Source organism: Centroberyx affinis, unplaced genomic scaffold (assembly GCF_046629955.1).
Source record: "Centroberyx affinis isolate AG114_WGS23_722 - 3 ecotype Tasmania unplaced genomic scaffold, CSIRO-AGI_Caff_v1 ptg001291l_1, whole genome shotgun sequence".
NCBI lineage: Eukaryota > Metazoa > Chordata > Actinopteri > Beryciformes > Berycidae > Centroberyx > Centroberyx affinis.
In genome coordinates this window covers 74,552-99,854 of record NW_027279797.1, presented here as the reverse complement: position 1 = coordinate 99,854, position 25,303 = coordinate 74,552, and the positions used below count along the sequence as shown (strand labels likewise).

Here is a 25,303-nt window from a genome sequence, read left to right as displayed (position 1 = left end):
TGTTTATGGTATGAATTACGTGCAACTCAACCAAGTCCTACTCCTCAAATGTCTGTGTATGTTTACCCATAACAGATATGCAGAAAACATTACAAGGAACACAAGGTGCACATATTGGTTTATGGTAGATTGCATGACGCAAAGCCACCATGATCTGTGCTGTTCCCAGTGTTTTTGTATGTGTTAGTATTCATAGGCATGCATGACCAATTGTGTTGACACTGCAGGGTTGTCATTGCATGTTTCTTTCAGAATATAATTGGCAATGGGATTGCGGTGTGAAATGGAAATGGATTGTGGTGACAGCTATATGTATTTGTGTGTGTGTGTGTGTGTTGAGTGAGAAACAGAGAGAGAGAGATTTGTCATGCTTACAATGATGGCATATGTGATATTGCTTGTGTGCACATTTGGATATTGACATTGACTTGTTCAAGTATCGCCATGCATGCGTGTGTGTGTGACTGTGTGTGTGTGTGTGTGTGTGTGTTCTCAATGACTTGTAGCCAACCAACAATACAACCACTTGTACAACCACCAATATAATCAATTATATTTTCACAAAGGCATTGATTTATGCTTTGGTCCCTTAAAGGACCCTTCTTCATATAATTTACATCAGTTTGATACTACTTACTATGATACTATGAATTGAGTTCATAAAGATTTATATCAGCCTAAAAAAGTGGGTAAACTGTTTACCACTGAGTTCCCCCTCCACTGCATCCCTGCTGTGCTTAACTTGAGAATTTGAATTGTAGGGAACTGAATACTTTCTCTCCACTACATTTCAAAGCAGACACCCTTCAGTATGTTTTGTCAAACATATGCAGATACTGAAATAGCCTATGCATACACAATTTGTTATTAGTCTACATAATGATGCAACTTCTGACTTCGAGCAAGCAATCTTTTACTTTTGATACTTATATTACATATGAAACCAGTCAATAATTTTGAATGGAGGACGCTGTAATTTAGCTAGAATCCTTTTCCAACGGGGTATTTCCACTTTTACTCTGTACTGTTCTGAGTTGTGGATGACACTGGGTGACGCCCATTTATTACTAATAGCACTAATTGGAATAACAATGGCGGGAGGCAGATGCCATGAACAAAAGGATTGTGTCATCACACTGCTGTGTGTGTGTGGACTGACTCAATAGAGCGAGGCAGCTACCTCAGTTAAGATGTTGTGCGGGTTAGGGGGTTTTGAGAGGGGTTAAGGGTCACGACCTCTCCTGCTGACCCCTGAGTCATCAGCACACTTAACCCTCATTTTCATTGACCTGCGCCTTGTATGTGGGCTCCCAGATGAATGGTGCAGCCAGCCTCCTTAATATACTGAACTGGGAGTTGTTTGGAATAGTAATTGTGGATAATGTGTGGATGCATTGATTGAAGAAAAAGCTCAATCGTTGTTTGCACTTTGCAGGCAAGTGATGTGTGATTTAAAGGTGCCATGTGTGGCATTTTAAAATCAAAAAATCATTACCACATTCATTTTCAGACAGTATAATCACTTTTTGTCAGCTTCTACAGGCCTCTACACTGCATTTTACATTGGCAGGAAACTGCTCGATGGCACAAAGGGAGATTGCTCTACGGCACAAAACAGATAGAGGGCGCTGTTCTTCCAGCACATATGGATCTAACACTTTCAGAGTTACTTGCAATGGACGGATGGATCGTGGAAGGAGGGAAAAGCCGATGGAAAAATCACTTCCAACATGTTTATCCTCTTCAGTAAAGACAAAGAGAAAACCTTTGACCAAAAGGAAGCAACAATGTCGCATAGTGTCATTGTTTACGGTAATTTTACCAAAATATCAGAATGAATATGACAATAATAAAAAGAGAGTGAAAGAAAAATGCTGACAAACCGCAGTTCATTTGCTAACATTGAAGAAATGATTATAAAGTGCAAAGTGAGACAAAGAGATTGGGAGAGTTAGACAGACACACACACACACAGTCTGCCTCTGTCTCATCTCAAACACAATTTAACCATCTCTGAAGCATAATTCTCATTCCCTCCAACAACTCTTGTCAACTTCACACCCCAGTAACAAAACTGCATTATCATTCTCGCAAACTCCACGTCTTATTACAACTCTCCCTCCCACAAACACAGGCCGGATACTGAACGAGCCACGTAGACCATTATAATTCCAGGGAGTTATTTTCTCCCCCCGATCCAAGCTTTTCGCAAATACATGACACTAATCCCCGCCCCGGCCCGCCCCAAACGCACCTCGCGAGTAAATCTAACCATCTTCATCGCTATCCAATCTGCCTCCGCTCCGCCGCCTCGAGAAATCCTCGCCGCGATCGAGGAAGTTGTCCAAGCCGGCATTAGCATATGCAGAACTCTCTCCTGCGTACAAAGTGGCATCTCTTGCCCTTCTCTCTCCCCTCCTTCCCCTTCAGTGTTCATCATCGCCGCAGATGCTGCCTAATTTCCATTCCCATTTGGTTATGTACATAATTCTGCATATCATCTCAGACGCAGGGGGCTGAGCACGGAAGGCGCGGCGGAAAATATCCGTCAGAGCGAGTCATTTGAGTCTTAAAATCTTATTTTGCTTAAAACAAATGAAACAATCTCCCGGAAGGCTGCAGTAATCTAATTTGTTTCCATTGCAAATCGACTTGTTTCAATATTTTTCTTGCGCCAACTGATATTTTCTTGAGTGATCTGCCTTATTACAAGTTATTGTCACTTGGTGAAACTACATTGGAAACTTGGAAAATAGAATTATCTCATCACACTGACCGATTTTTCCACTTGTTTGAAGGAAAACAATATTTATGACTCAATCCTAGACCAAATTACTCATTAAGATGAATATTTTTACAGTGTCCAAATCCACAATTCATTTGCATATGTAATCTTTTGACAAAATCACATAGATTCTTAAAGAGGTGGACGCACAAGTGGAAAAAATAAGCTTTTGGCAACTTTCATAACTCCTCGTAACTTTACTTACTTAACTTCCACGGCCTCGGAACACGCGTGACACTTGATGATTTGACTGCCACATTTGTCAGTCAATCAGTCCGAGGCAGTGGAGCGATGGCAGTGTTTGAACAGAGCGCACCACACTATCGCTACAGATTGGGGCTTTAAAGTGAAATAGTCGGGACGAGCTTATCAGGGATTCAGCAGGCCCGGCGTTTGATGGAAACCGCGATGAGGAGGCTCAAGTCGATAGAGTCTGAAATACGTGGAGATGATCTGACAGTAATTGGTCGCCTAGCTGGACTGCCGAGCCCTTGCAGAGCCGCAGAAGCCCACCCCCCCCACCCCCCGATGTTATTCATACCCCTCTGGAAGAGATCGAGGAGGTTTGTTAATGGGAAAGATGGGCGGGACAGATGGAGGGATAAGGTGAAGGAGGACAGGATGGATCGAGAAGGATAGAGAGGGAGGAGAACGAGAAGAAGAATACGCAGCGACCCCAGATCTTTCATTAACAAGGTGCTGTCATATACATCCACACATACAACTCAGAGGTTCTTCATAGTTTTTTTTGTTTGTTTTCTTTCGGAGATGAAATCCCAAATGTATTCACACAACGTGGCAATATTGTTTATGTAACATTCATGCCAATAAAGCGAGGCGAATTGAATTGAAATTGAATCGAGGCAGAAAGCGGATGGGGGGGGGGGGGGGGGGGAGTGTGAGAAAGTGAGAGACAGAGGCAGGATGAAGGATATGGGGATGAATAATGGAGAGAGATGGGAATAAAATGAGATGGAGGTGTAGCATAGGGGATGAAAGAGGTAGGAGAGACTGACAGATGGAAGAAAAGATTCCTGGAAGAGACAGCATGACGTCATCTGCAGCGGAGGGTAAACCCGCCCGGACTCCCTTCACCCACCTTTTTATCTGAAGAAGAAGAAGAGTTTACACCATGTCGATGAAGTAGAATCAAACTAATTTTATTTCTAGGTAGAAAGAGTGTCTACGTTATTGATTCTATCGGTGCTCCTGCTGTGAAGAGCAACAGGTCTGACTGCAGACTTCAGTAGAGAAACTCCACCCCTCTTAACTGTGATCGTATTTGTGACAAACAAACCCAAAGAAAACCTAATTAACATTGAATTCAAAAAATGTTTTATGGCCATATTGGCTTTGCAAGGGCATTACTGCTACTCTCTGCTATACACAAATAATGCACAATATTTACCAAAACTACTGAACCATCTAGGCTACATGTTCAGCTGTGCCAACAAGGCTGCATTTCACCACATGAGACAGAAGCTGTAAATGTGTAAATGTAATTAAACTTTAATTTTGGCAGACGACCAATGACCTGTTTGAATATTCTGGACCATGTCATGCTCATAGTTTACACCAGAGTTGCGCTATCGGGCTGTTTTCATTCACATCACGCAGGATAGAGAGGCTGTTAATTCATTTCCTCTTCATTTTCCACCTCTACTTTTCACTTGTCAACATCAACAATGCAACTTTCTGCTCTCCTTTGTTTCAGCCCAGTCAACACTGGCTGTGCATGAAACAAGCTTTAGCTGAATGGATAAGCTCCCAGAAAGCCTGTACATTGACTGAGTGAGAGCTTGTAGGTCCCAAAGAATCGATCACTGCCATAGACCGCTCACTGATCCAGGCCATTGATTCATAATGCATCTGATAATCTACAATGCAAATATACAGTCGTGTTGAGGACGGGGTGTCACAAAAACGAGCCCCATGAGCTTCACGGGACAATTGGCAGGCGTGTGGGTTGAAAAGTCCTGACCCTCCTCTGCCAGAATAATAGGTCTCTCTTGGCTGAATGCCACCGGCGTGGGGGGGGGAATCAAATGCCTCCACCTCCTGAGCTTCCGCCATAGTTTTGGTCTGGCCAGACGCCACTGGGTCCTCCCCCGGTCATCACGCATTCTCTTTCTAGCTACACTACAAAGTCCCAGCCGCGGCCACACCGCGAGCTGCCGGCGCCAGCAGACTGAGAAAAGGTCACATTTAATGATCCAGGCGTCACGCTGGAGCTGGAGGTAGCTTTTGACAGGACGGTACGGGGGAGGAGAGGTGAAGCTGTGTGTGTGTGTGTGTGAGTGTGTGTGCCTGGTGATATTGAATCAGCGTGTATTCTCGTTCATTTGTGCGCCGTGTCTTAAATGTGATGTGTGTGTGTGAGAAAACCCACAGCCTCGCTTGGCTAATGGTTGTGCTTTTGGCGGTGGCGGAGTCAAGCCGAGGGGAGACTGAAGGGAGACAACTAGTGGTTCCCGGTGCTTTGGCCCGCGCTATGAATAAAGATGTTTGGCTTCCCAAACGCTCCCTAGAAATCTATTAATAATGCATTCCAACCAGCCAGCGATTCCCGGTGAATAAATGAGGAATAGAGCGTGCGCTAGCGGGGGGGGGGAAGCAGCGCAGACTGTGGTTAAAGTCTTTGTATCTCTTTCTCTCTCTTCCCCTTCACTTCCTCGCCCTCTTCCTCTTCCCTTCTTTACCTTTTATACCTGTAGTAGGTCCAGAGCCCTCTGCAGGCGCCGGCTGGATTCACACACCCTCCAGATTGACAGTGTTGTTAGAACCTCACAGCCAGCACCCTTACCAGACACCACAGGGTGCGCCGGCACAGGAAGGACGGGCCCTCCTCTCAAAGCTCCTAGTGGGCATCGGCGTGCCACGCTGATTGCCTTCCCTCTGTAGTTCTGAGTGGTTTTTGTTTTTTTTGTTTTTTAATTCGCCGTGTCTCCAGCAGTGTGCAAAATGAACGGGCTTGATTGTACGAAACGCCGATTTGCAATGATAAAGATTCCGCAGGCAGTTTCGCTTTTGCACGAATCAAATCTGCCGCGGGTATCGAGGGGGGATTACACTTTTACCGGATTTGCATATTGAAATGTTTGGAGATAATTAGTGTGGAAATGCACACACACACTGCATTAATGACTCCCTGCCAGATTTATTGGTGAAAAGAGCAAAGGGGAGCCTACTTGACCCCTGATGAAGGGACAAATAGACACATTAGCACACAGAGATTAGGATCCGTACACACACATACAATTACACCAGCAGCAGCCACTGCAATCCCCACTTGCCTACATGCATACATACATACATGCATGTATACACACACACACACACACACACATACCAACTCCCAATTAGGACACATGGCTAAGACGGCTAGAGTTTAATCACAAATTCACTCATTTTGTACTCGCACACACTCCAATACGTGGCTAAATAATGGAGCTAGCAAGGGATGCAATCATAAAATAATAAAATAAAATGAGCAATGCCTAATGAAGACCTGTCGATATTCTCTTTGGTTCATGATCTTAAGGGTTTTTAGTGTTTTTACTCTTTGTTTTTCTCTCTTTATGTAATTTCTGTGTTTTAAGACGATTAAGAAGATTTTAATGTGGAAGCTGCTCGCACCTGCATTTCCTTCCAAAAGATTATAATGAAGTACTTGACTTGAACGTTTATTGAATTTAGTCAGTCTAATGAAGCCTTTTACATCTTTATTCCAATTTCTGGCATGAGTCCCATGCTCTTTTATGAATATTTTTGATATTGATTCACAAGCCAAACATCTTCTCCAAAGCTTTGTTTCTGGCAAATGCACCTGTTCCCCGAAGAGCGTCTGTCTTAACACCTACTGACCCCAGCACAGCTTCTGCAGTCTGTTATGGATTATGAATGTATTTTCATAGTCAGGAGCTGGATCCAAAGCACAAATGAATGTTTGAGGTTAGGAAGCGTGGGTGGGAAGGTGAGGTCTATTAGGGCTGTCACTTTTTTCGCCATATTCAAAATTATTTTCAGTCTCACAACTGCAGTTTAAATGGGAAGCAATCTTCATTAAATCTCTGCAGGAAGGTGTTTTCTTTTATCTGCTTTCATCAGAAATCCCTAAAGAAGCTGGATTTATTCAGACAACGGCGTCAACAGAGAAAACAGAAAGAGAGAGACAAAGGAAGAGAGAGAGGGAACTATTGACAGAACTAATGGATAAACTTGCCAGTCCCCGGTAGTCCACCACAGCGCTGTGTTTTCAGTGAATTGGCCATTATTTCCCAGATTGGTTATCGGGCCGCATTGATTTTCGCATTGAGCCTCCCTCTGAGCACTGGGGCCGGCCCACGCAAGCTGTCCGCCCACTGGCCCTGCTATTGAGCTTCTCGCCTGGATACGCACGGTTTGCAACCCCCCCCCACCCCCCACCCCCGACTGATGAATCAGCACATAATGGCTAGCGCAAATACGTCTCAATCATGGAAAAAGACGCCAAGCGGCGATCTGAGGGATTGGGGGGGGGGGATCGATTCAAATCGAGACAACGACAACAAAGGAGTCCTTTGCCGAAAAAGACTCCGCTTACTCTTTAAGGTTCATAAGTAACGTGACGGACCTTTTCTTTGTTTTTCGGGAAACAGCGATATTGATCTGTGCGGCGTGTGGAAATTTAGATAGCAGCTTTTTTGCCTTTCAGTGTCTCCACGAGTCTCGATCCATATCCCCCAGTCCCCCAGACCGCTTTACAACGGAAAAAGTGGTTTAAGGAATCTCAGTGCTATACTTTGTCTCATCTCATTGATCATTGATTAGTACGGCTATTGTAATATATGAGCTAAATCCCCCCCCCCCCCTCCTTTATAGACTCCCTGAATGTATTGAGCCCCACTGGCGGTGGGGAGGCGATTCAGAGCCGGGAAGCTCTAGGGAAAGATGGATCCCAGGGAATATGAAGTGGAGTGACCGAGAGGCACGTCTGTCTATCAGCCTGTCTATCAGTCTGTATCGGAGCGGACAAGATAACACCAAGATAGATTCTTCTCAATAGATTCATTGTTTCTCCTCGCCTCCGCTGCTCACTTGCTCATCGGGCTCCTATGGATTTTGGGAGAGAACAGCGCGCTCAATCTGCACTCCATTAGGGCTTGGGGATGAGAGGGGGATGAGAAATTGAGAGAGAGTGAAGGGAATGAAAGAGAAGCTATGAACTCAGCAGTATTGATACAGGCAGCAACTACTGTGATAAGCCGCTTATCGAAAGCAAATTTGCCCCTCACGCCCGTGCCCACCCATCAAAAGGCAAAACCCTACTCCTCTCTGCAACAATACACACCAATTACCTACGTATGTACACACACACACATACACACACACACATACACACACGCACACACACAGAGTGTACACAGTAGCCCTCTTGCTGACTCTTAACCATCAATCTATGGAGACAAGCTGGGAAGCTGCTGGATATTTTAGAAACTGGCTTGGAAATGAAAAACCGCCATTAGTCAGACTGTCAGAAATGTGGAAGGAAGGAAGGAAGGAAGGAAAGGAGGGAGGGAGGAAGGAAGGAAGGAAGGAAGGAAGGAAGGAAGGAAGAAAGAAAGAAAGAAAGAAAGAAAAACAATGCTAGGACAAGAAGCATCAGAAGCATCAGGAAAGGAGGGAGGGAGGGAGGAAGGAAGGAAGGAAGGAAGGAAGGAAGGAAGGAAGGAAGAAAGGAAGGAAGGAAGAAAGAAAGAAAGAAAAACAATGCTAGGACAAGAAGCATCAGTTTCCAGCAGCATTCCCATTTCTCCCTGGTAGCCTTCAGAATATGTGACAATTCCAAACCACCCAGCATGTATATACTGAATATATTACATACACCTGCCCATGGTGTGTGTGTGTGTGTGTGTGTGTGTGTGTGTGTGTGTGTGTGTGTGTGTGCGTGCGTGCACATGGCCGAACACAGCTTTCATTGGTATGCACTGACATGCAGACAAAGCTAGGGTGCTCATTAGAGAAGACATCAAGGTGATCCCTTGACTTAACTCCACCCTATACACATGCATACACACACACACACACACTTGGTTATATACATTCACTCTATACCCCTGCCATTACCGCGCAGCACAGCAGGGACATCCCATTACACCATGTTAATAAGCCTGCGCAGACACAGGCACTAAAAAAAATCTAAATTCCTTCCACATCCCAAACACACAGATTCTCTCGAAATACACCTCGAGCCAGCAGAGGCGACTCCTCAAAGGCAGAGACTGAGCGATACGGTTGACGGGGGAGAAGGAAGAGAAAAGCCCAGTGGCAGAAGTTAAGGAGATGTGACAGCTCCGGTCCGTCCCGTCTGACAGCAGACAGCTTCATTTAACAGAGCGAGCAGAGTGCCGCTCGAAGCTTCTGCAGCGTAGACCCAGTTATTGTCTCTCTGTCACGTTTCACTCTCAACCCACGAAACATTCTGACAGCCTTTTGATCCAAATGTGCAGGGATCAACCACTTACATTTCCTGCTTTTTTTTGTGGGGGGGGGGGGGGTTTACGCTTACATTTAGCTGACAGACACTCCTACCCAGAGGGACTTACAATACATAAGCAGGTAGGGGTTCAGTGTCTTGCTCAAGGATACTCTGTTGATGGACACAATGGGCTGATGAAGAAGTCTCTTGAACCAAGAGGTCACCCTGCTGCCCATTTAAAAGTTTTTCACTGAATTCATTCCTACTTCAAAGATCAATTCGGCTCTCTTAACTGCCAATTCAAGAGACTTTGGTCTTCCTTAAAATACTGGAGCATCATCTATTTAAAGAGTTTTTAACTAGTCATACCGTACAATTCGTAGCTCTCCTGATGAGTCCTTGGACTTTCACCACACATGCTTTTATCCGGTCTGACTGAGATCGGATCTTACAATTTAAAACAAAACACCTAGCCGTCGTAAACCATCCCGTCTGATTTCAAACACCCATTCATCACAAGTCACGTCACCAGAGATTTACTCTCCTGACAAACTCCTTCCACTTTCCCTTTCAACTCCCTCTCCCCGGCTCAGTCTCGCATTACCATCACAAAAGACTCCCGCCTGGTAAGTGTTTCGGTGTTTTTTTTCATTCAAGAAAAGGCATGTGTCCTCTCGCATCGGTCCATCAAAGAAACACATTTGGACGGAAAGCAAAGCCGAAGGAGTGGAGGGAAGGGGAAGGGAAGGGGAAGGGAAGGGAGGGGGGGAAGAGGATGCAGAAGAAGCGATCCCGTCCGCTTACCGTTGAAGCCGGTGAAGTTGCCCCAGTCGAGCAGCGAGCTGTTGAAGGAGGGCAGCGAGACGTTGAAGAACAGATCGGTGCCGTTGGACGGGTTGCGGATGGTGTCGGTGAACAGGTTCATCTGCAGCAGGGTCTTGATCAGATAGCGCAGCATCTTGCCGCACAGAGGGACCTGCACTCCCTCTATGTGTCTCTGTCTCTCCCTCTCTCGCTCTCTGTCCTTTTAAAAGTGGGAGTCTGTTCACTGCTGACTCTATCTCCCTTGCCTCCTCACTTGGTGGCTGTGTTTAAGTGAGCGGTGCGTTTTAATAGACGTCCTCTCGGTCCCAAGTTGGATTCAAACACACGTCAAAACATGCGGAGAGTTTTTGAAAACGAGTAAAAAATGATGTGAACCCCCGAGGCTTGAGCAGGTAAAACTCGCAGAAATCTTGCAGAAAAAGTCAAAAGAAAGCAGGCTTAATTGAGTCATTGGTTGTGGATGTCAGCTCGGGCTTTGGGGGGGGGCCCTGTCTGTCGTTCCTTCCCAGCATCGGATTGTTCCTTCCTCCCTGTTTCTTTTGTTCTGGGATCACATAACTTCACACGCCCGTCTGCCACCATACAAAAAAACACCCTCTCGCCGGTGTGAAAGAATCCAGCAATGTGATGATGACCCCTTCGGATTTGCTGCTCTCCTCTCTCCAACCCCTCCCTCTGGCTCCTCCTGTGTCCCTCCCTCCCTCTCCTCCCTCTCCTCCTCTCTCTCTCTCTCTCTCTCTCTCTCTCTCTCTCTCTGTGTGTGTGATGGGGTCCCGGGGGGTCCAGAGGAGAGAGAGAGAGCAGGTGCTGTTGGCAATAAATGTTTAATTATTAGATTAATAATCATCCCAGGAGGCTCCGAGTTGGGGCGGCGGGGAAGAGGGGGAGAATATACTTACTGTCACTGTCTTAACCATACACTACACATGCACACAAAGGCGGTCCCATATACATGAAGGCGCACTCATATGTGTTAGACAAACAAACATGGACCAGGCTGCACTCCTGCTGTTTGCTTGTGTCAAAAGTAGATCGTTCAACTCAAGTTGGCAATATCTGATGGCTCCTGCCTGAAGCCATTTGCTTTTCCTACTGTCACACTTTCCCGAAACGCATCGCATGGTGAAGTCTTCATGAAGAGAACTTAGATAAGAGGGGGGAATTTGCCTAGTGCTCCATCTTCCCTTTTCTAGCCATGCAAACTGGGGTTGCATCAGAAAAGATCAGTAGATTTGTCTCTGTCTGGGAAAATTGCAGTTAAGTGCTTGACTGACTGTTAAAAGTCATAGGCCGCTGGTTGGTGCCATGGAAATAGAGGAAATGCTTGATGTTTTTGCAAACTAGATTTTTCTGTCATTGGAACTTGAAATTTGATACTTTCATATACATTTCTTGAAATTCCACTTAGAAAAGACTACTTTGCATATATATCTTTGACTGAAAAACCTCAAGTAAATGTAGTTTGAACGAATTTTGTAGCATGTGAAATGTGCAAAGTTAAGGTGGGGGTTCATTTCACATGCTTATATTTTGGATTCATGCATGAAGTGTGTGCATGTCTGTGTGTGTGTGTGTGTGTGTGTGCGTGCGTGCGTGTGAAGGAAATTTACCCACATGCCTTCAATAATCCTCAAGTATGCTTGTGATAACGCATAGTCCGCATATCATCATTGCCATGCACGTGCGTTCGCGTCCGAAGAGTCGCATGTGGCGCCGGGATGCCCCCCCCCCCCCCCCCCCCCCCCCCCTGCTGACAGCCTCAGTGTGACTCCTATTAGCGCCGCCCGGCCCCCATCAGGGCCCTGTCCTCCCGCTCCGTCACCGTGACAATGGGGGCCATCCCGGCGACAAAGTTGCCGTGACGACCCCAAGTCCCGCACCCCTTACTCCCGGGGTCCCTTTTCCGGTCCCCCCCCTCATTTCGGGGGGTCTTCTATTCATGGGGGGGTGTCTGTGCCAGATATTTTCCACACATACGGCGCTAATGGGCGTACAATATGGGAACGGTATGGAAGGAGGGGCGAGGGGTGCGATGTGAGATCGATAGCCACTCAAAGGCCGGACTGTGTGGGTTATCTTGTCTGCCCGTTCCAGCCATTCCACATGGATAGGCTTTGAAGTGCTTGAAGATTGCGAAAGCCACACATGGTGTCAGTTCCACAGTGTAAATGCTCTATACGGTGCTTATAGACGGACAAACCTCTCTCCTGTTAAAGACGGCGTGACTGCAGCACTAAGGCGCAATGTACTTCTTCATTGACTCACAAAACACACACACAGTAATTCCTCAATCAATCTCCTCAAGAGCAGACTTTCCGCCTGCACAGCCAGGTCTCTAGCAGGGTGATTAACAGCCAGAGAGAGAAACATTCAGCAGCACACTCCCCCCCATTTGGAATCAGGCTAGATGGTGTGGGAAGGGTGTGTGTGTGTAGAACAGGCCAGACACAGCTAGATATGGACGGATACAATGTTTCTCCCTTTGTTTCCAGTTTTTACATGTGGGTCACTGCAGCAGTATATGAGGCACAGTGGGGACCAGGGACTGAATCAGACACTACTGACTTCTGCAAGCTGCCAATGCTATATTTGTCGGAAATACAGACTTTTGTTTGTGGAATGAAACTATATAGTCTAAACAATGAGCCAGCAAATAACACACAGCCATAATGGGCTTACACAAAGTGAACAAAGAAAATATCTGAGGTGTAACACCGCTGTGGCTCTTTTTGCTGCAGGGAAACAATGAATATTCATAACACTGCTGTCACCTGATAATAGTATATCAGGCAAAAAAAACCTAGAAATCAACAAATCATAACTTGCATATGCTGGTAATGTTGCAATTATCGTCAACATCAAATTGCCTTTTTTATTTCTGTCATAAACTAGCCATAATGAGGCAGTGGTGAAGTGCCACTACAAAGATATGTGCAGTTAGCAGGGAATGATTGCATGCTCCCTGGTTTCTCTCCTCAGCCACTCGTAATTCTCAATAATGAGTCTCCTTGGCCATGTAATCTGCCATCATAAGGATCATGTTCTTGGTGAATACATTGTCACTTCTGCTGTGTAAACACTGTGCATTTGAACTGCGGTCCAGGCTTTATGGCCGTTTCGTCTTCTTCAGGCAAAGTTTCCTCACAAGTGGTGTCTCAAGTTGTTTGTACCAGCTTGCATGTGAACATGCATATTGTTGTGTACTTGACATGCCGATGCAATCAAAAGTGTTTTTTAATTACACTTCACTTATAGTAGGGGTTCAAACTGTGAGGAAAACACTTGTCTGGTCCTCTTTCTCCCCTTCCTTTTGTTCTTCATCTTCACTGCAAAGAATAGCCATCTCAAAAATGTATTTAAAATAATGATAGTGGTAGCGGTACTAGTAGTAGTAATTGTAGAAATAGCAGCAGTACTAGTAGTAGTGGTAGTAGTAGTAGTAGTAGTAGTAGTAAAAGTAGTGGTACTAATAGTAATAGTAGTAGCAACAGTAGCAGTAGTGGTAGTAGAAATAGTAGTTGTAGTAGTAGCAATGCATCATCTGCAGATCAAGCTCTTGAAAAAAATGACAGTTTTTTTTTATCTTTAATAATGTTGTGTTTATTGAGAAATTAATTTGCAACACTTTGGCCATAGTTTAGAACAGCTTGTACCGCCAGTGCACTTTATGATTTATTTTCTCATTTTGTTTTGTTTAGACTGGTTGTTTGCAACTTATTGCTGGTCTCTTTTTTTGTCCTTTGTTGGTCTGTGCTTTGTCTGGTGTTTTGGGAACATAATAGTTTCCACTCCATGACTGTGCAAATCAATTCCCTCGCAGTCTTGTCAGTGACATGGGAACCTCTATTTGAAGCATGCAAACCAAATTACATGCAAATCCATCAAACGGGGGGATGATGGTGGCACATTGAATGTTTTGCCATTCATTCTGATGTTAATGCAAAGATGGATGCAGATAGTCTCATTAATGTCAACATTTCGGTGGATAGATGTCTTTGGTGCTATGAAACTTGTTACGAGTTTCACACACTTTTATCATTCCCATACAGGTCTTGACCAATGAAAACTTGAAATAAAATTTGAAATATTTCCATCTCAGCTTGAAACCTAGAATCAATGCTTGTGTCTATATTCTGTTATTTGATCACATGTGCACCTCTGATAGAGATAAAGGACGTTATCATATGGTACAAAAACTTGCCACCTATCATTATGTGTGGGACAAAAAATGTTAATCATCAAGGGGTAACTAGCAGAAAAAGTAAGTGAATATTTTTCATTCAATATCAAGCTAGATCTCATAAGAAACAGGATCTAGAAAAACTGGAAAAAATGTTTTTCACACATTGAAATTGCAATTAGCTGGACTGACAACATAATAATAGGTTTGTTCATCATTTAACACAGGGAAACTGAACATCACATACACAGTATATGTGGATAGGAGGTTGAGAGCCAAGTGTTTACAATGTTTTCTCATCTACCTCCCTGGCTTGAGAACATCATCACAATCGAACTCTCATTACCCACTCCTTTCCCACAGTGCCTCTGACAATTAGTCTGACTCAATTAAATGAGAAGCACACAGCCCAAATCAGGCTATTGACAAAAGCTTGCATGTTGAAAAGCTGGCAGACAAGACTATTGAAGAATAGCCTGATTTTCTTTTTTTTTTTTTTGCCCGACTTCATTTACCAATTTTAATGAAGCGCTGTGGCTTATAGAGATGAGTTTTGTCTGCATTGCTGATAGAGCTAAGCAGTCCTACATACTTTTTCAAACCTTCCTTTGTCCAGGGCCTGCATGCACTTACCCAGCACTGCTTTGGTTTGCATACATACATTTATGCATATTCACGCCTTGGAGCTGCCCAGTACAATCAGAGTCTTCTGTTAGCTACTGAACAGCTCCAGTGGTGCAGTTTCAAGGTTGACTGCCTTGCTCAAGGGCACCTCACCAGTAGTTGTTGATGAAGGAGAGACATATTATTCACTCATGTTCCTGCTGCTCTATCCTTTAGGCTACCACCACCACTGACTACCGTTGAACTTTGCATAGACTTTTACTGTGCCTCATACTAACCATACATTCGCTTACATTTGATTAGAAAATGTTCAGAGAAGCTAATTTATGAAAATTCTTTGATTTTTCTTTTGTGTCCAATTAGGATATTAAATTTTGAGAGCGCTGTAGCGGGAGAAAGCAGAGTTCTGTCATGTCAGGATTTCACAGTGGAGCTTCATTTATTGATCGCCCAGGGACATTAACATTCCAAGGATATCTCAATGCTTAAAATCTTTGAAACTGCATCTTTAATGAAGGCGCCGTGTCATTAAATGCTCCAGCTATGACCATTTCGCATTCATTAAACTTGAATTAGAACAAACTCCACGCTCCATGCATGTTTCATGAATCTCGCAGTGTTTTTTGGAACATTTTTCTCAAGAACATTTTCTTTCTAAAAAATTAAGAACATGTCCATGCATCAGGCTCGCTGTTCCTCTCTTTGTGCCAGTGGATATCCATGTCTCCACTCTTAGCCAAGGACGTCTTGGATAGCTTTACCTTTTGTTCGTCAAGAAAAGGCAATGAGGGGTAGGAGTGCACTACACAGACAGATGTATCTCCATGTAATGTCCAAAGAAAACTATGGCATGTGTGCATCCCAAGCAGCAGCTCATTGTCACGTCAGCTGCTTTGCCTGTCAGCATAATGACAGGGTTTGAAGCCTACTCCCCTGAATGAGTGTCAGCTGAGATGAGGTGTGGTTAACGTCTGACTTCTCCTGAACAGCGAGAAGATGGACCTCTGCCAGCACCTGCAGTCAGACGGGCATCTGAACGGTAGTGATGTGCCACGAGACGCCACACGCAACCGGGGTGGAACATCTGTGGCCAGGTCTGCTTGTGTGCCCTGCTGGGGTCTGCTGCTGCAGTTTGCCCCCCCTGGGAACCTCTGGGCTGGGGCAAAGACAGCCGGATCCATCCCCATCCCCGCTCTCCCAGCTGGATAGAGTAGGGCCAAGGCAGGCAAGCAGCCAGATCCAGGGATCCAACCAGGCTGCAGGTGTACAGTACCACCCCCACTACCCAGTCCTTGCCCCCCCTCCCACAGATAGACCCACAACTGCCACTGGGGAAGGAGGTGGCAGTAATTGGGGGTCTTTTTTGGCAACAAACAACATGTGCCACTGACCCTGGACCGACGAGCAGTTGGCACGGCCCATCATTAGAGCTGGGCGCCCGCCACTGCCCATATGCCAAAGTGGCATAATTGGTGCTTCCGTCCTATACTTTTAGTGTGTGGGCCAGAGGGACAAGCCCCCTGAGCAAAATGGCCGCTGTCGCCCTCTGGGGCGCTGTGTCCAATCACGCCTCACAAGCTAGCTCCCCAGGAAACCCGGCGGCTGGTTTCCTCATTTCCTCCAGTTGCCTCCTAGCTTACTCAACTTGAAAGCTAACTTCAAAGCATCTGGAGTGCCAGCTATCATAGCTGAAGCCTGGAAGACCGGTGCCCTTCAAGGGCAAAAGGAATCCTTAAGAGGCATCTATGTCTATCTCTTCACATCGACAGTCATATAGCAAACAGGGTAACTGGGACTGACAGGGCCAATATGCTTTAGTCAGGGGATTAGCTGATCTCCAGAGGCCTAAGTTACACATGGCGCCACGAGGGGAGGAAGTTAAACAAAGCGCTCGCTGCACCCCACAGCCCGACTAGCTAAACCCTAAGCAAACTCTGGGTAATTGCACAACAAAGGCACAATTAGCCACGACCCCATGGATATTAAGTAGGAAAAGATGGGCCTGTCATTTATCCCCATCACACATTTGCATCTCATGAATTCCCCTCCACACACCTTTTCATATCAATTTTGTTCTATTCTTATTTTCATGAAAATGCGTTTCCAGATGAATGCAGATAAATGCAAAGTACTCATTTAAATATGCATTAGAATTATAACCGGGCCCCACCTCCCCAAATCAAAGGTGGTAATCTTGCAAAGCCCTGGATCATGTCTGCCTCCCTTGGGTTAGGGTCCTCCAGTCCCACGGCGAAGCACTGACATTTTCAAGTACTTCTCGAAGACTGACCCTTTGCACCCGTCTGCAGCGAGGCTTTGATGTGACTTGCCTGGAAAAAGACCTCACGCCATTCAGCTGGATTGGTTCGCGTTCTCACAATCAGTGCATGGGGACCTTCGAAACACTGGAGTTCATTCCAATCAGCGCTAGAGAGAGAAAATATTGCAGTGCAAGAGTGAAGAGGGCTGCGTCATATTGATTGGAACTAAAAAAGATGAGTTATTTGGCAGCCTTGATATCTGACGGAGGAGAGAACTTTGAGCTTGATTGCTTTCCTGCTGTGCTGTGCGCGGCGGACAGCAAACTTCAAAGAGGCCACCCATTCCAGGTGGACGCTGGCTGGGGAAAAATCAATGGCAAGCGCCAATCACAGCTTAATAACTGGTTTAAAACCAAGATACACCTGCAGAGATTTAGCCGTCTTTGCTGTCATTCTCCATCCTGTGCTATCTGACAAATCTGAAATTACATGAAAATGAAAATTTAATTTAATTTAAAGGCTAGATAAATGGCCTGATATTGAGCAAAAGAAAACAAATTGGTTAATAAAGAACGTTAAGAAGATCCAAGCAAAACTTAAAGACAAAGTCAAACACACTAACATGGGTGTCAATTGGGTATCTTTGCTCTCTATTATAATGGCAAATTATAATGGAGAGCAAAGATCAAGAGCAAAATTAGCCAAAATCTATTTGGAAGCCATATCTTTAAAAAAAAACTAAAAACTAAAATACATCAGGGGAGCATTCAGTGTGTCTAATAATTTATCACATTGACCATTTATCTTGTCAGTCATCATTAATTGCTCCACTTTTCCCCCAGAAATGTAGTCAATATAAGTGGATTTGGAAGTTTTTGTGACAAATGATATTAGATGCATGGAGTTTGCCATAGCTTAGGGTTTAGTGCATTGAGCCTATGCGCACCAAGAAGGAAGAAGACCATTTTAGCAAGTAAAACAAGGTAACAAGTAGATGTGTGTACACTAAGAATGAAGCCCTATGTATGCATGCATGCCCATTGAGGTACGTCTTGCCTAAAATACCCGCAGATGCTGCTAAAACAACTGCATCGCGCACCAGCGGCTACAGCCACGCCCCATCCCTAACTGCCAGTGCAGGCCAGCCAGCTGGGTCCCCCTCCACCTCCTCCTGCTTTCCCCCTCTCTGTAGGGCTGATGAGCCAGGCGCAGTAACAGGTAGACTCCCCAGGTGCTGGGACCTCCTCCCGGCCCGCTAAGCTATTGCACACTGGCCCGACAAAGCTGAGCTTAATTAGTCAAGAGGGGGGCTACCATTGGCCAATAATGAGCCGTGGTGAGAGTAATGTCGTAGCATAGAAGGATGTGGAGGTGGGGTTCCAGGGGTCATTTTTGTTTTTGGTGCTGAATTATGGATTTTAACCATCTGGCTGTGCAGGAGGGGTGGGGAGAGGGAAATGATCTGCCTGACGGACGCCTTTAACAAAGATGTGGAGAGAGAAGGGCGTGTCTGAGATCACAAGCTGAATTACGGCAACCGTGACTGGGCTATTGTGTGGCGTGATGGGTTGGCTATTCACAGCTGGGGCAGCCCAAATTGTTCTTTTATACTCTTTTATTCCCCTTTATTGGAGCCAGAGGGGCTTGGGAAATGATTAACAGACAACACAACAAGATGGACCCATTGTCAACCTTTCCCTCTCAATTTAGTCTCCATCCATTTATTTTCACCACTGTCGCCGTGATGCAAATGCACAGACCATGCTTGGTTAACTACGCCATCAACGGTCAGGCCCCAGAAAATTGGTTGGAATAACACAGCGGGTGCAGCATGCTTGCCAAAAGTGAATGGCTCGTTTTTGCTTTTATTTTCACAGAAAACTTCATATGATGCGATCGCTAACAGAAACCAGGACTTTTTTTCTGGCAAGAAGAAGTTTGTCTACAGCTTTATATAGCAATTTCATCCTCAAAACTCCTTCAGCAACTTCAGTTCCTCTGTGGAAAACTTAAAGCCCTACTTCACCTCCACAATCATCTCAGATAACACTGTGACATATGCCCATACAACCCAGAACAACAAGGCTGCATGAGCCAGCCAAATCTCCCACCATGCCCCATGCTCAACCCCCTCCTCCCCTCGCTTTGCCTCTGTGTTATGCTTCCTCCATCTGGTGTCCATTTTGCAGCCCACCTCTTCTGGCCCTCGGGGGGGGGGGGGGGAGGGGGGGCAGGAGCAAGAGAAACCAGGGCCAGCTTAACAAAACCTCTCAAAGGGCACCAGTCCCCTGCCTCCTGCCTCTCCATAAACCCAACTAGATGGAGTTTTCATGGCAATTAGGGCAGAGAGATGAGTGGCTCTCTTCCAGCCACCCACTGGCCTTCCTCTGCCACCGGTACCAACCCCCTCAGATCTTTCACACTGAAGCCATTAGCTCGGCTGGCCCGCTGGCAAGGACTAATTGTTGGCCTCTCAGGAAATGACAGCGGTCCTAATGGTGATGCAGTCATTTGGAGGCTCCTGAGATCAGAGACAGTAGGTTTACAGTGACCGGAGGTGTTCAGGTGCCACCAGACACACTTTTATTAGATGTCGTCACTGGATGTTTGCGCCGCTGAACACTTTGATCTTGTCTTCACTGGTTTGGAATAACCCAGTTCTGGCCAATATCAAGTTCCAGTCTCAGGGTGCGATCACACCTACAGTTTGTTTTCTTTGGTTTGCTTGGAAGAGAACCAAGACCTGCATTTTTCAGATGTCTTGGTGCGGTTATTTGGTGCCACCTGAGTTCCAATGGCATTGTTCATACCAAAAACTGAACTAAAAGAGTAAAGCTCTTGGAGCATTGAGATGCAACTGCGACTGGAAGCGCAGTGTCAATTGTTTGGATGAGCGGTTCTCGAGAAAGCTGCAAGCAGCAATAGCGGAGGCCAAGCAATCAGCCCGTTCCGAACAGGCATGTTTTGAACGGGCACTGCACTAGTATTTTAAAAATGGCCAAAAAATGTCGTACATGTCGATGGCATTCATTTGAAATATATTTTGGACATTAGGAATACTTTTCTTCCTGAGCTGATGGCAACATTTATCTGCAAGTATATTCAAATATACTTTGGCATCTCAAAATATATTTTGGATGAATGTCATCTACATGTACAAATACATTTTTGGCCATTTTTTTTTTTTATATTTTGAAACATGCTGTATACTGTACATACTGTGATCTCTTGGAAGTGTGGTGTAGGATGTGTCATCATGACCCACTAAAAAAGTGATAGCTAACACAGTGATTTCTTTTTAACCAGTGTACATCCACAGTTATCACAGTAGGGGTTCCGTCTAGAAATACAGCTGTGGGTTTAGAAGAGCTTCTTTAAAGAGCTGCTTCTAGCCTAGAAATCATTACTTAACCCAGTGGCATAGAAACTATGTTTCAGCAGTGTTGCGCTTGTAAGTTCTGCCATTTTTTATTAATGAAAGCATGGTGCTGTACAAGAAGCTCATATACTTTATATACTGTATATATACTGTTGAATTGCCCAGTTAAAGGAACTGGTAAAGCAGAACATTTGTACCCCCAACACTCACTTTAGGGAATTTCAATTACAAGGTCTTCAGTTTTTTACTCCTCAAGGTCAAGACACACACACACACACACACACACACACGACTGAAGGCATTTGATACACTTATTATAACACAAAGAGATGAGGATGTCCCCTCTTTAGTGACTCTGCCCCAAAAACACCCCACCCTCAACCCCTCAACCCCCCACACACTTCCACACAAAGCCAACTCTCTCCGGCACAATGCGGAGCACATAATCTAATTAAGTCACAGAGCATTTCATTGAGATCATTATGAGAGCCTTGTTAAGATTTGATGCTCGATCAACTCTCAAGCTACAGTGTGATGGTGACCTCCTCCCGGTGTACTGGTAGATGTGTATTGCGGATATTGGTAGCACTGTACAGCAGGGCCTCAACACAGGTGCAGCGCATATTTTTATTCTGTGGAAATGTCACATAAATTCTTGTTTCATCACAAAATTAGGACGGGCATACGCATAGTACATGTACTATAACATAAATGCTGGGCAAGGCCAAGAAAAAAATGCAGTGTTAAGGCATTTTGATTGAATTTTAGTGTCGTGTCTGACCTTCAGTTTGTTTCAATTTGTCTAAAATCACAAGGAGCACACCTGTCCAATCTACCAGAGAACTGCTATGGTATATTATCTGAATGCATTGTATGGTACAGTATGTACTAGTCGAGTGGTTTCTTTGTCTGGCCCCAAACAAGTTCTATCAAATGCCATTAAGAGCTATATATCATTTTTGTCCCTTTTATTTCACTGTTCATTCTTTTTCAGCATGAAAATAGCAACGCTATAACAGCAACAACACAAACACCACTTACCAGAGAAGCCTTTTTGATTCATCCAATCACAGCAGGTCTTTTCCAAACAGACAAAAATCCCATATTGATGTGGAATGACTCATCGGTGAAACCCACATGTTAAATTGCTCAATTGCTTTTGTTTCCCAGAGAAAAGACAAATGGGTTGTTTGTATTTTTTCCTGACACTACTAGGATTTGAGTGGTCTTGGCATTTGAACAGAATCTTAAGGCAGACCTGAGCTCAGTCCACTCAGGCCCACTGGTATATGAGCATATGAGCCCATTAATCTGCAGTGTGCTCCATAGGTATTTAGACAGCAACACTGATGTTTTAGCGTCTAACTATTATGAGCAACTAGGGCAGTTCTTTCTCCCAACTGATCTTTCTATTGAACCCTATGGGAAAATGAATGGATGAAACACACACTCGGCACTCTATTTGCTAAACTAAAAGCTGAATACTGAAACTAAACTATAAACTGAATCCATAACCCAAGCGATGTGAATCGCACTATAGTTTTGATGATATAAATTCAAGATTAGCCAATATAAATTCAAGATTAGCCAATATAAATTCAAGATTAGCCAATATGACTTGCTTTTAGGGTTCTTGCGTAAAATCACTATCACAACACTGAATGTACAAAATATTCCTGATATTGAGTTGCAGCCACCTTTGCACAATCCACATTTCAGTTTTCTCAAAGTTTAAAAATCCTCCTCTAACTCGTCTACTTCTCTTTACCTTTATCTCCTCCTTTGTGGTTGGTACAGATTTAATAAGGGAAATCAATACGAGATAATGGCTTTCACCTGGATTCACCTCATCAGAGCACTTCATGAAAAGAGCAAGTTTCCCTAATATTTTATACATTCGGTGCAGTTCGCCCAGGCAAATTAAAAAAGTTCCTCTCAACAAAAGAAATCAGTTCTGGTGGAAGAAAAGGTCTCTCTAACCTTAACAATTATATTATCTCTCTTAACAATACAAGCTATACCAGCATCCCATATTTGCTCATCCATACAAAGCACATATATGTATTTGTGTATTCCAAGCCATGAGTGATTACTGTTCATTGGAAGGGGCAGCCCTTTAATTAGCCAGGGGGTCTCTGGGGAGCCATTACCACGGGGGAATCTTGCCCCTCTTTATTAGCCCATTTTAATATTGGCTAAGAAAAGAGATACATGGGGTGGGGCAATTTGGTTTCCTCAGAAGGGGCACTTTTATCCCACCATAGGGCCCACCAGTCCCTGTGAATATGCATGCTGGGATGTGGGCTGCGGGGTGGTCCGGGGGTGCGGGGGACATGTGACAGGGGGTGATGGACGACCCGGCCCGGGCGTCATCTGGGGTCCCTCACACCGGAACAAAAGGGGCTACGAGTTCCATAGGACTTAATGAAGAGGACGTTGTGATGTAGCACCGGGAAATGGGAGGTGACAGATATGCTTCTAATGGAAAGGAGCTGAAGGGTTTCTAAAGTCTGAAAGTACTGTTTGTCCAATATTTGGATAAGGAAGACGTGCACAAAAAAGCTTTACTAAGGTAAAAGCTTGAAGCCCAAATTTGGTCTTTTTCATTTATTTCGCTGCACATACCACACTGAAGGCTGTATGAATTGGAACTTGTAGCCCATATATTTTATAATGAGCAGAGATTGTGAAATGTAAAAATTCAAAGACACACAAATATTTAATTTAATATTGTGACACTTTATTGATCCCTATCGTTCAGAAATCCTCTTTTCTCTGGCCTTCCTTCATCCACAGGGAGGTCAAAGGTCAGGCTCAGCTACAGAACAGCGCAACTGGAGCTGGTAGGGATTCAGTGTCTTGCTCAAGGACACTTCAGCAGGGAGGATGCCTGCCGACATCGGGATCTGAACTCTTGTCCTCCAGTCGAAAGATGTCATTAAACAGTAAAGTCATCATTCTACTACTAACAAATGATCACATTAGAATAAACTGTGACGGTGTGACTTAGAGAATACACACTGGTTCTTCCAAAAATGAAGACATTCCTATCAAAGTCACCCAGATTCTATATCCTATACCAAAGTTACAGTAGGGTGAGCCCATCAAAGTACAGCCGGTAATTCCAGCCAAGGACAAACTTGATCTCTTCTAATCTCATCGCTACACCTCCGTGAAAGCCACTTTAATTAAAAGTCAGAGAGGAAAAAGAGGCCATTTCACTCTGGAACTCTCTTACCTTGTTTTTCTTTCTCTCTCCTTCACTCAACATTCATACATTTTTACCATTTTCTCCCCGACTCAGCTGCTCAGTTAAAACGATGTCACATCAAGAGGTGCGTCTCAGGAATCGACTAATTACCAGCCCTGATGAATGTATTTTACCCGTCTTGTTTGGGAACGGGGGGGATTAAGGAATAGAAAAGGCATATGTTGTCAAGCGCTGACCTTGGAGAGACCTGAGATGCATCCTTCGACGCTGAAGTGGTTTCAGGAGTGTATCAAGCCTCTCAGATACACAGTAACGCCTCCCAAATGCAATTATAGCAGGGGGGGGGATTACGTCTCCTACTCCACACTGGGATAAACACAAATTGGCCATAGTGTGTGTGTGTGTTTTTTGTGCATGTGGAAGTGGGAGGGGATGTTATTGGCAGCTGGTCCCCCCTCGAGGGCTCTGTTTTGGGGCTGTTTCATCATGCGGGCCTGGCATGGTTTCTGGGTTTAAGCAGCCTGGCATACGCGGTTTAAGGATTGTAGAAGTCTGTTGTTGTCGAAAGGACTTCCATATTCTGTTTTGAGTGCTGACATTCAGCGTGTTTCTGATGTTTATGAGATGCGACTTCAAACAGTCGCGCTACAGCAGAGTGCAGAGATGTTGCGCTACCTCTACACAGAGTAGAACAAAACACAATGATGTTTTTTTCATCCTTTGGCTCCCGTTAGTGGAATGGATGCTGGAATGAAAATGAAAAATATTTAACTTTATAATGAGTTTTTCTTTTCTTTTTATCATTATCAGACTTCCCTCCAACTCTGAAAAACTATTAATATTGTAGATGTCACCCGGGATGTGACTGACTCAACATCCTCAAAAAGTCACAAATCAAATATCTCAATATAATGTAGAAATACAGGCCTGGTTATGCATTATTAGATTAGAAAGAAAAGGCCATTCTGAATTCTTAAGAAGAGAGTTGGCTTTACCTTTCCCTATTAAATAAGAAAACACTGCTTTGTGCTAAATATACTTATAATCTATGATGTAAGTTTCAGTTCATATAGTAGATATTTGTATCATGTATACACCCTCAAAGAAGTATACATGCTATCGTTTGATTAATATTTAAATTCTCGTTTTGGGTCTTTGTAAGGATGTAGACCGGACACGTGATTCTCCTCCTCTAAGTTTGATGAATACCAGACCTTGCCATCTAATAGTTAAGATCTGCCATTAAACAGAATTCACAACTCAATCAAAGCTAGAGCACAAAGGTTGTAATCTGTGATTTCTCTAAGAGACAAAACTTTCATCTGGTTCATTTATAATGAATTGAAGTGTGACTTTGTGAGCTTTTATGTCCAAATGAGTTCTAATTCATTGTAGTGGAAATAGGTATGAGCAGAAAATGAGCTCCTATGGGTCACCCTAGGCCCTGCCACTTACAAAGTTGGTTTCTTAATGAGTCTCAATTGAGCAGTTCCAGATATTGTCTATGGATGTGAATTAATATAACAGATAGATTCAGTATAAACTGCTAACTGATAGTAAGGATTCAAGTAACAAATTTCA

The 25,303-nt window shown here is 44.4% G+C and overlaps 1 protein-coding gene across 1 annotated transcript in view; it reads right to left on the bottom strand.

Moving 5' to 3' along the window:
- Nucleotides 1–10,200, bottom strand: part of robo3 (roundabout, axon guidance receptor, homolog 3 (Drosophila)) — a 149,403-nt gene extending 139,203 nt beyond the window's left edge. Inside the window, exon 1 of the mRNA XM_071525397.1 lies at nucleotides 10,047–10,200. Within this exon, the coding sequence (XP_071381498.1) occupies nucleotides 10,047–10,200 (154 nt within the window). The remainder of the gene's footprint in view (nucleotides 1–10,046) is intronic.
- Nucleotides 10,201–25,303: the final 15,103 nt, after the last annotated feature.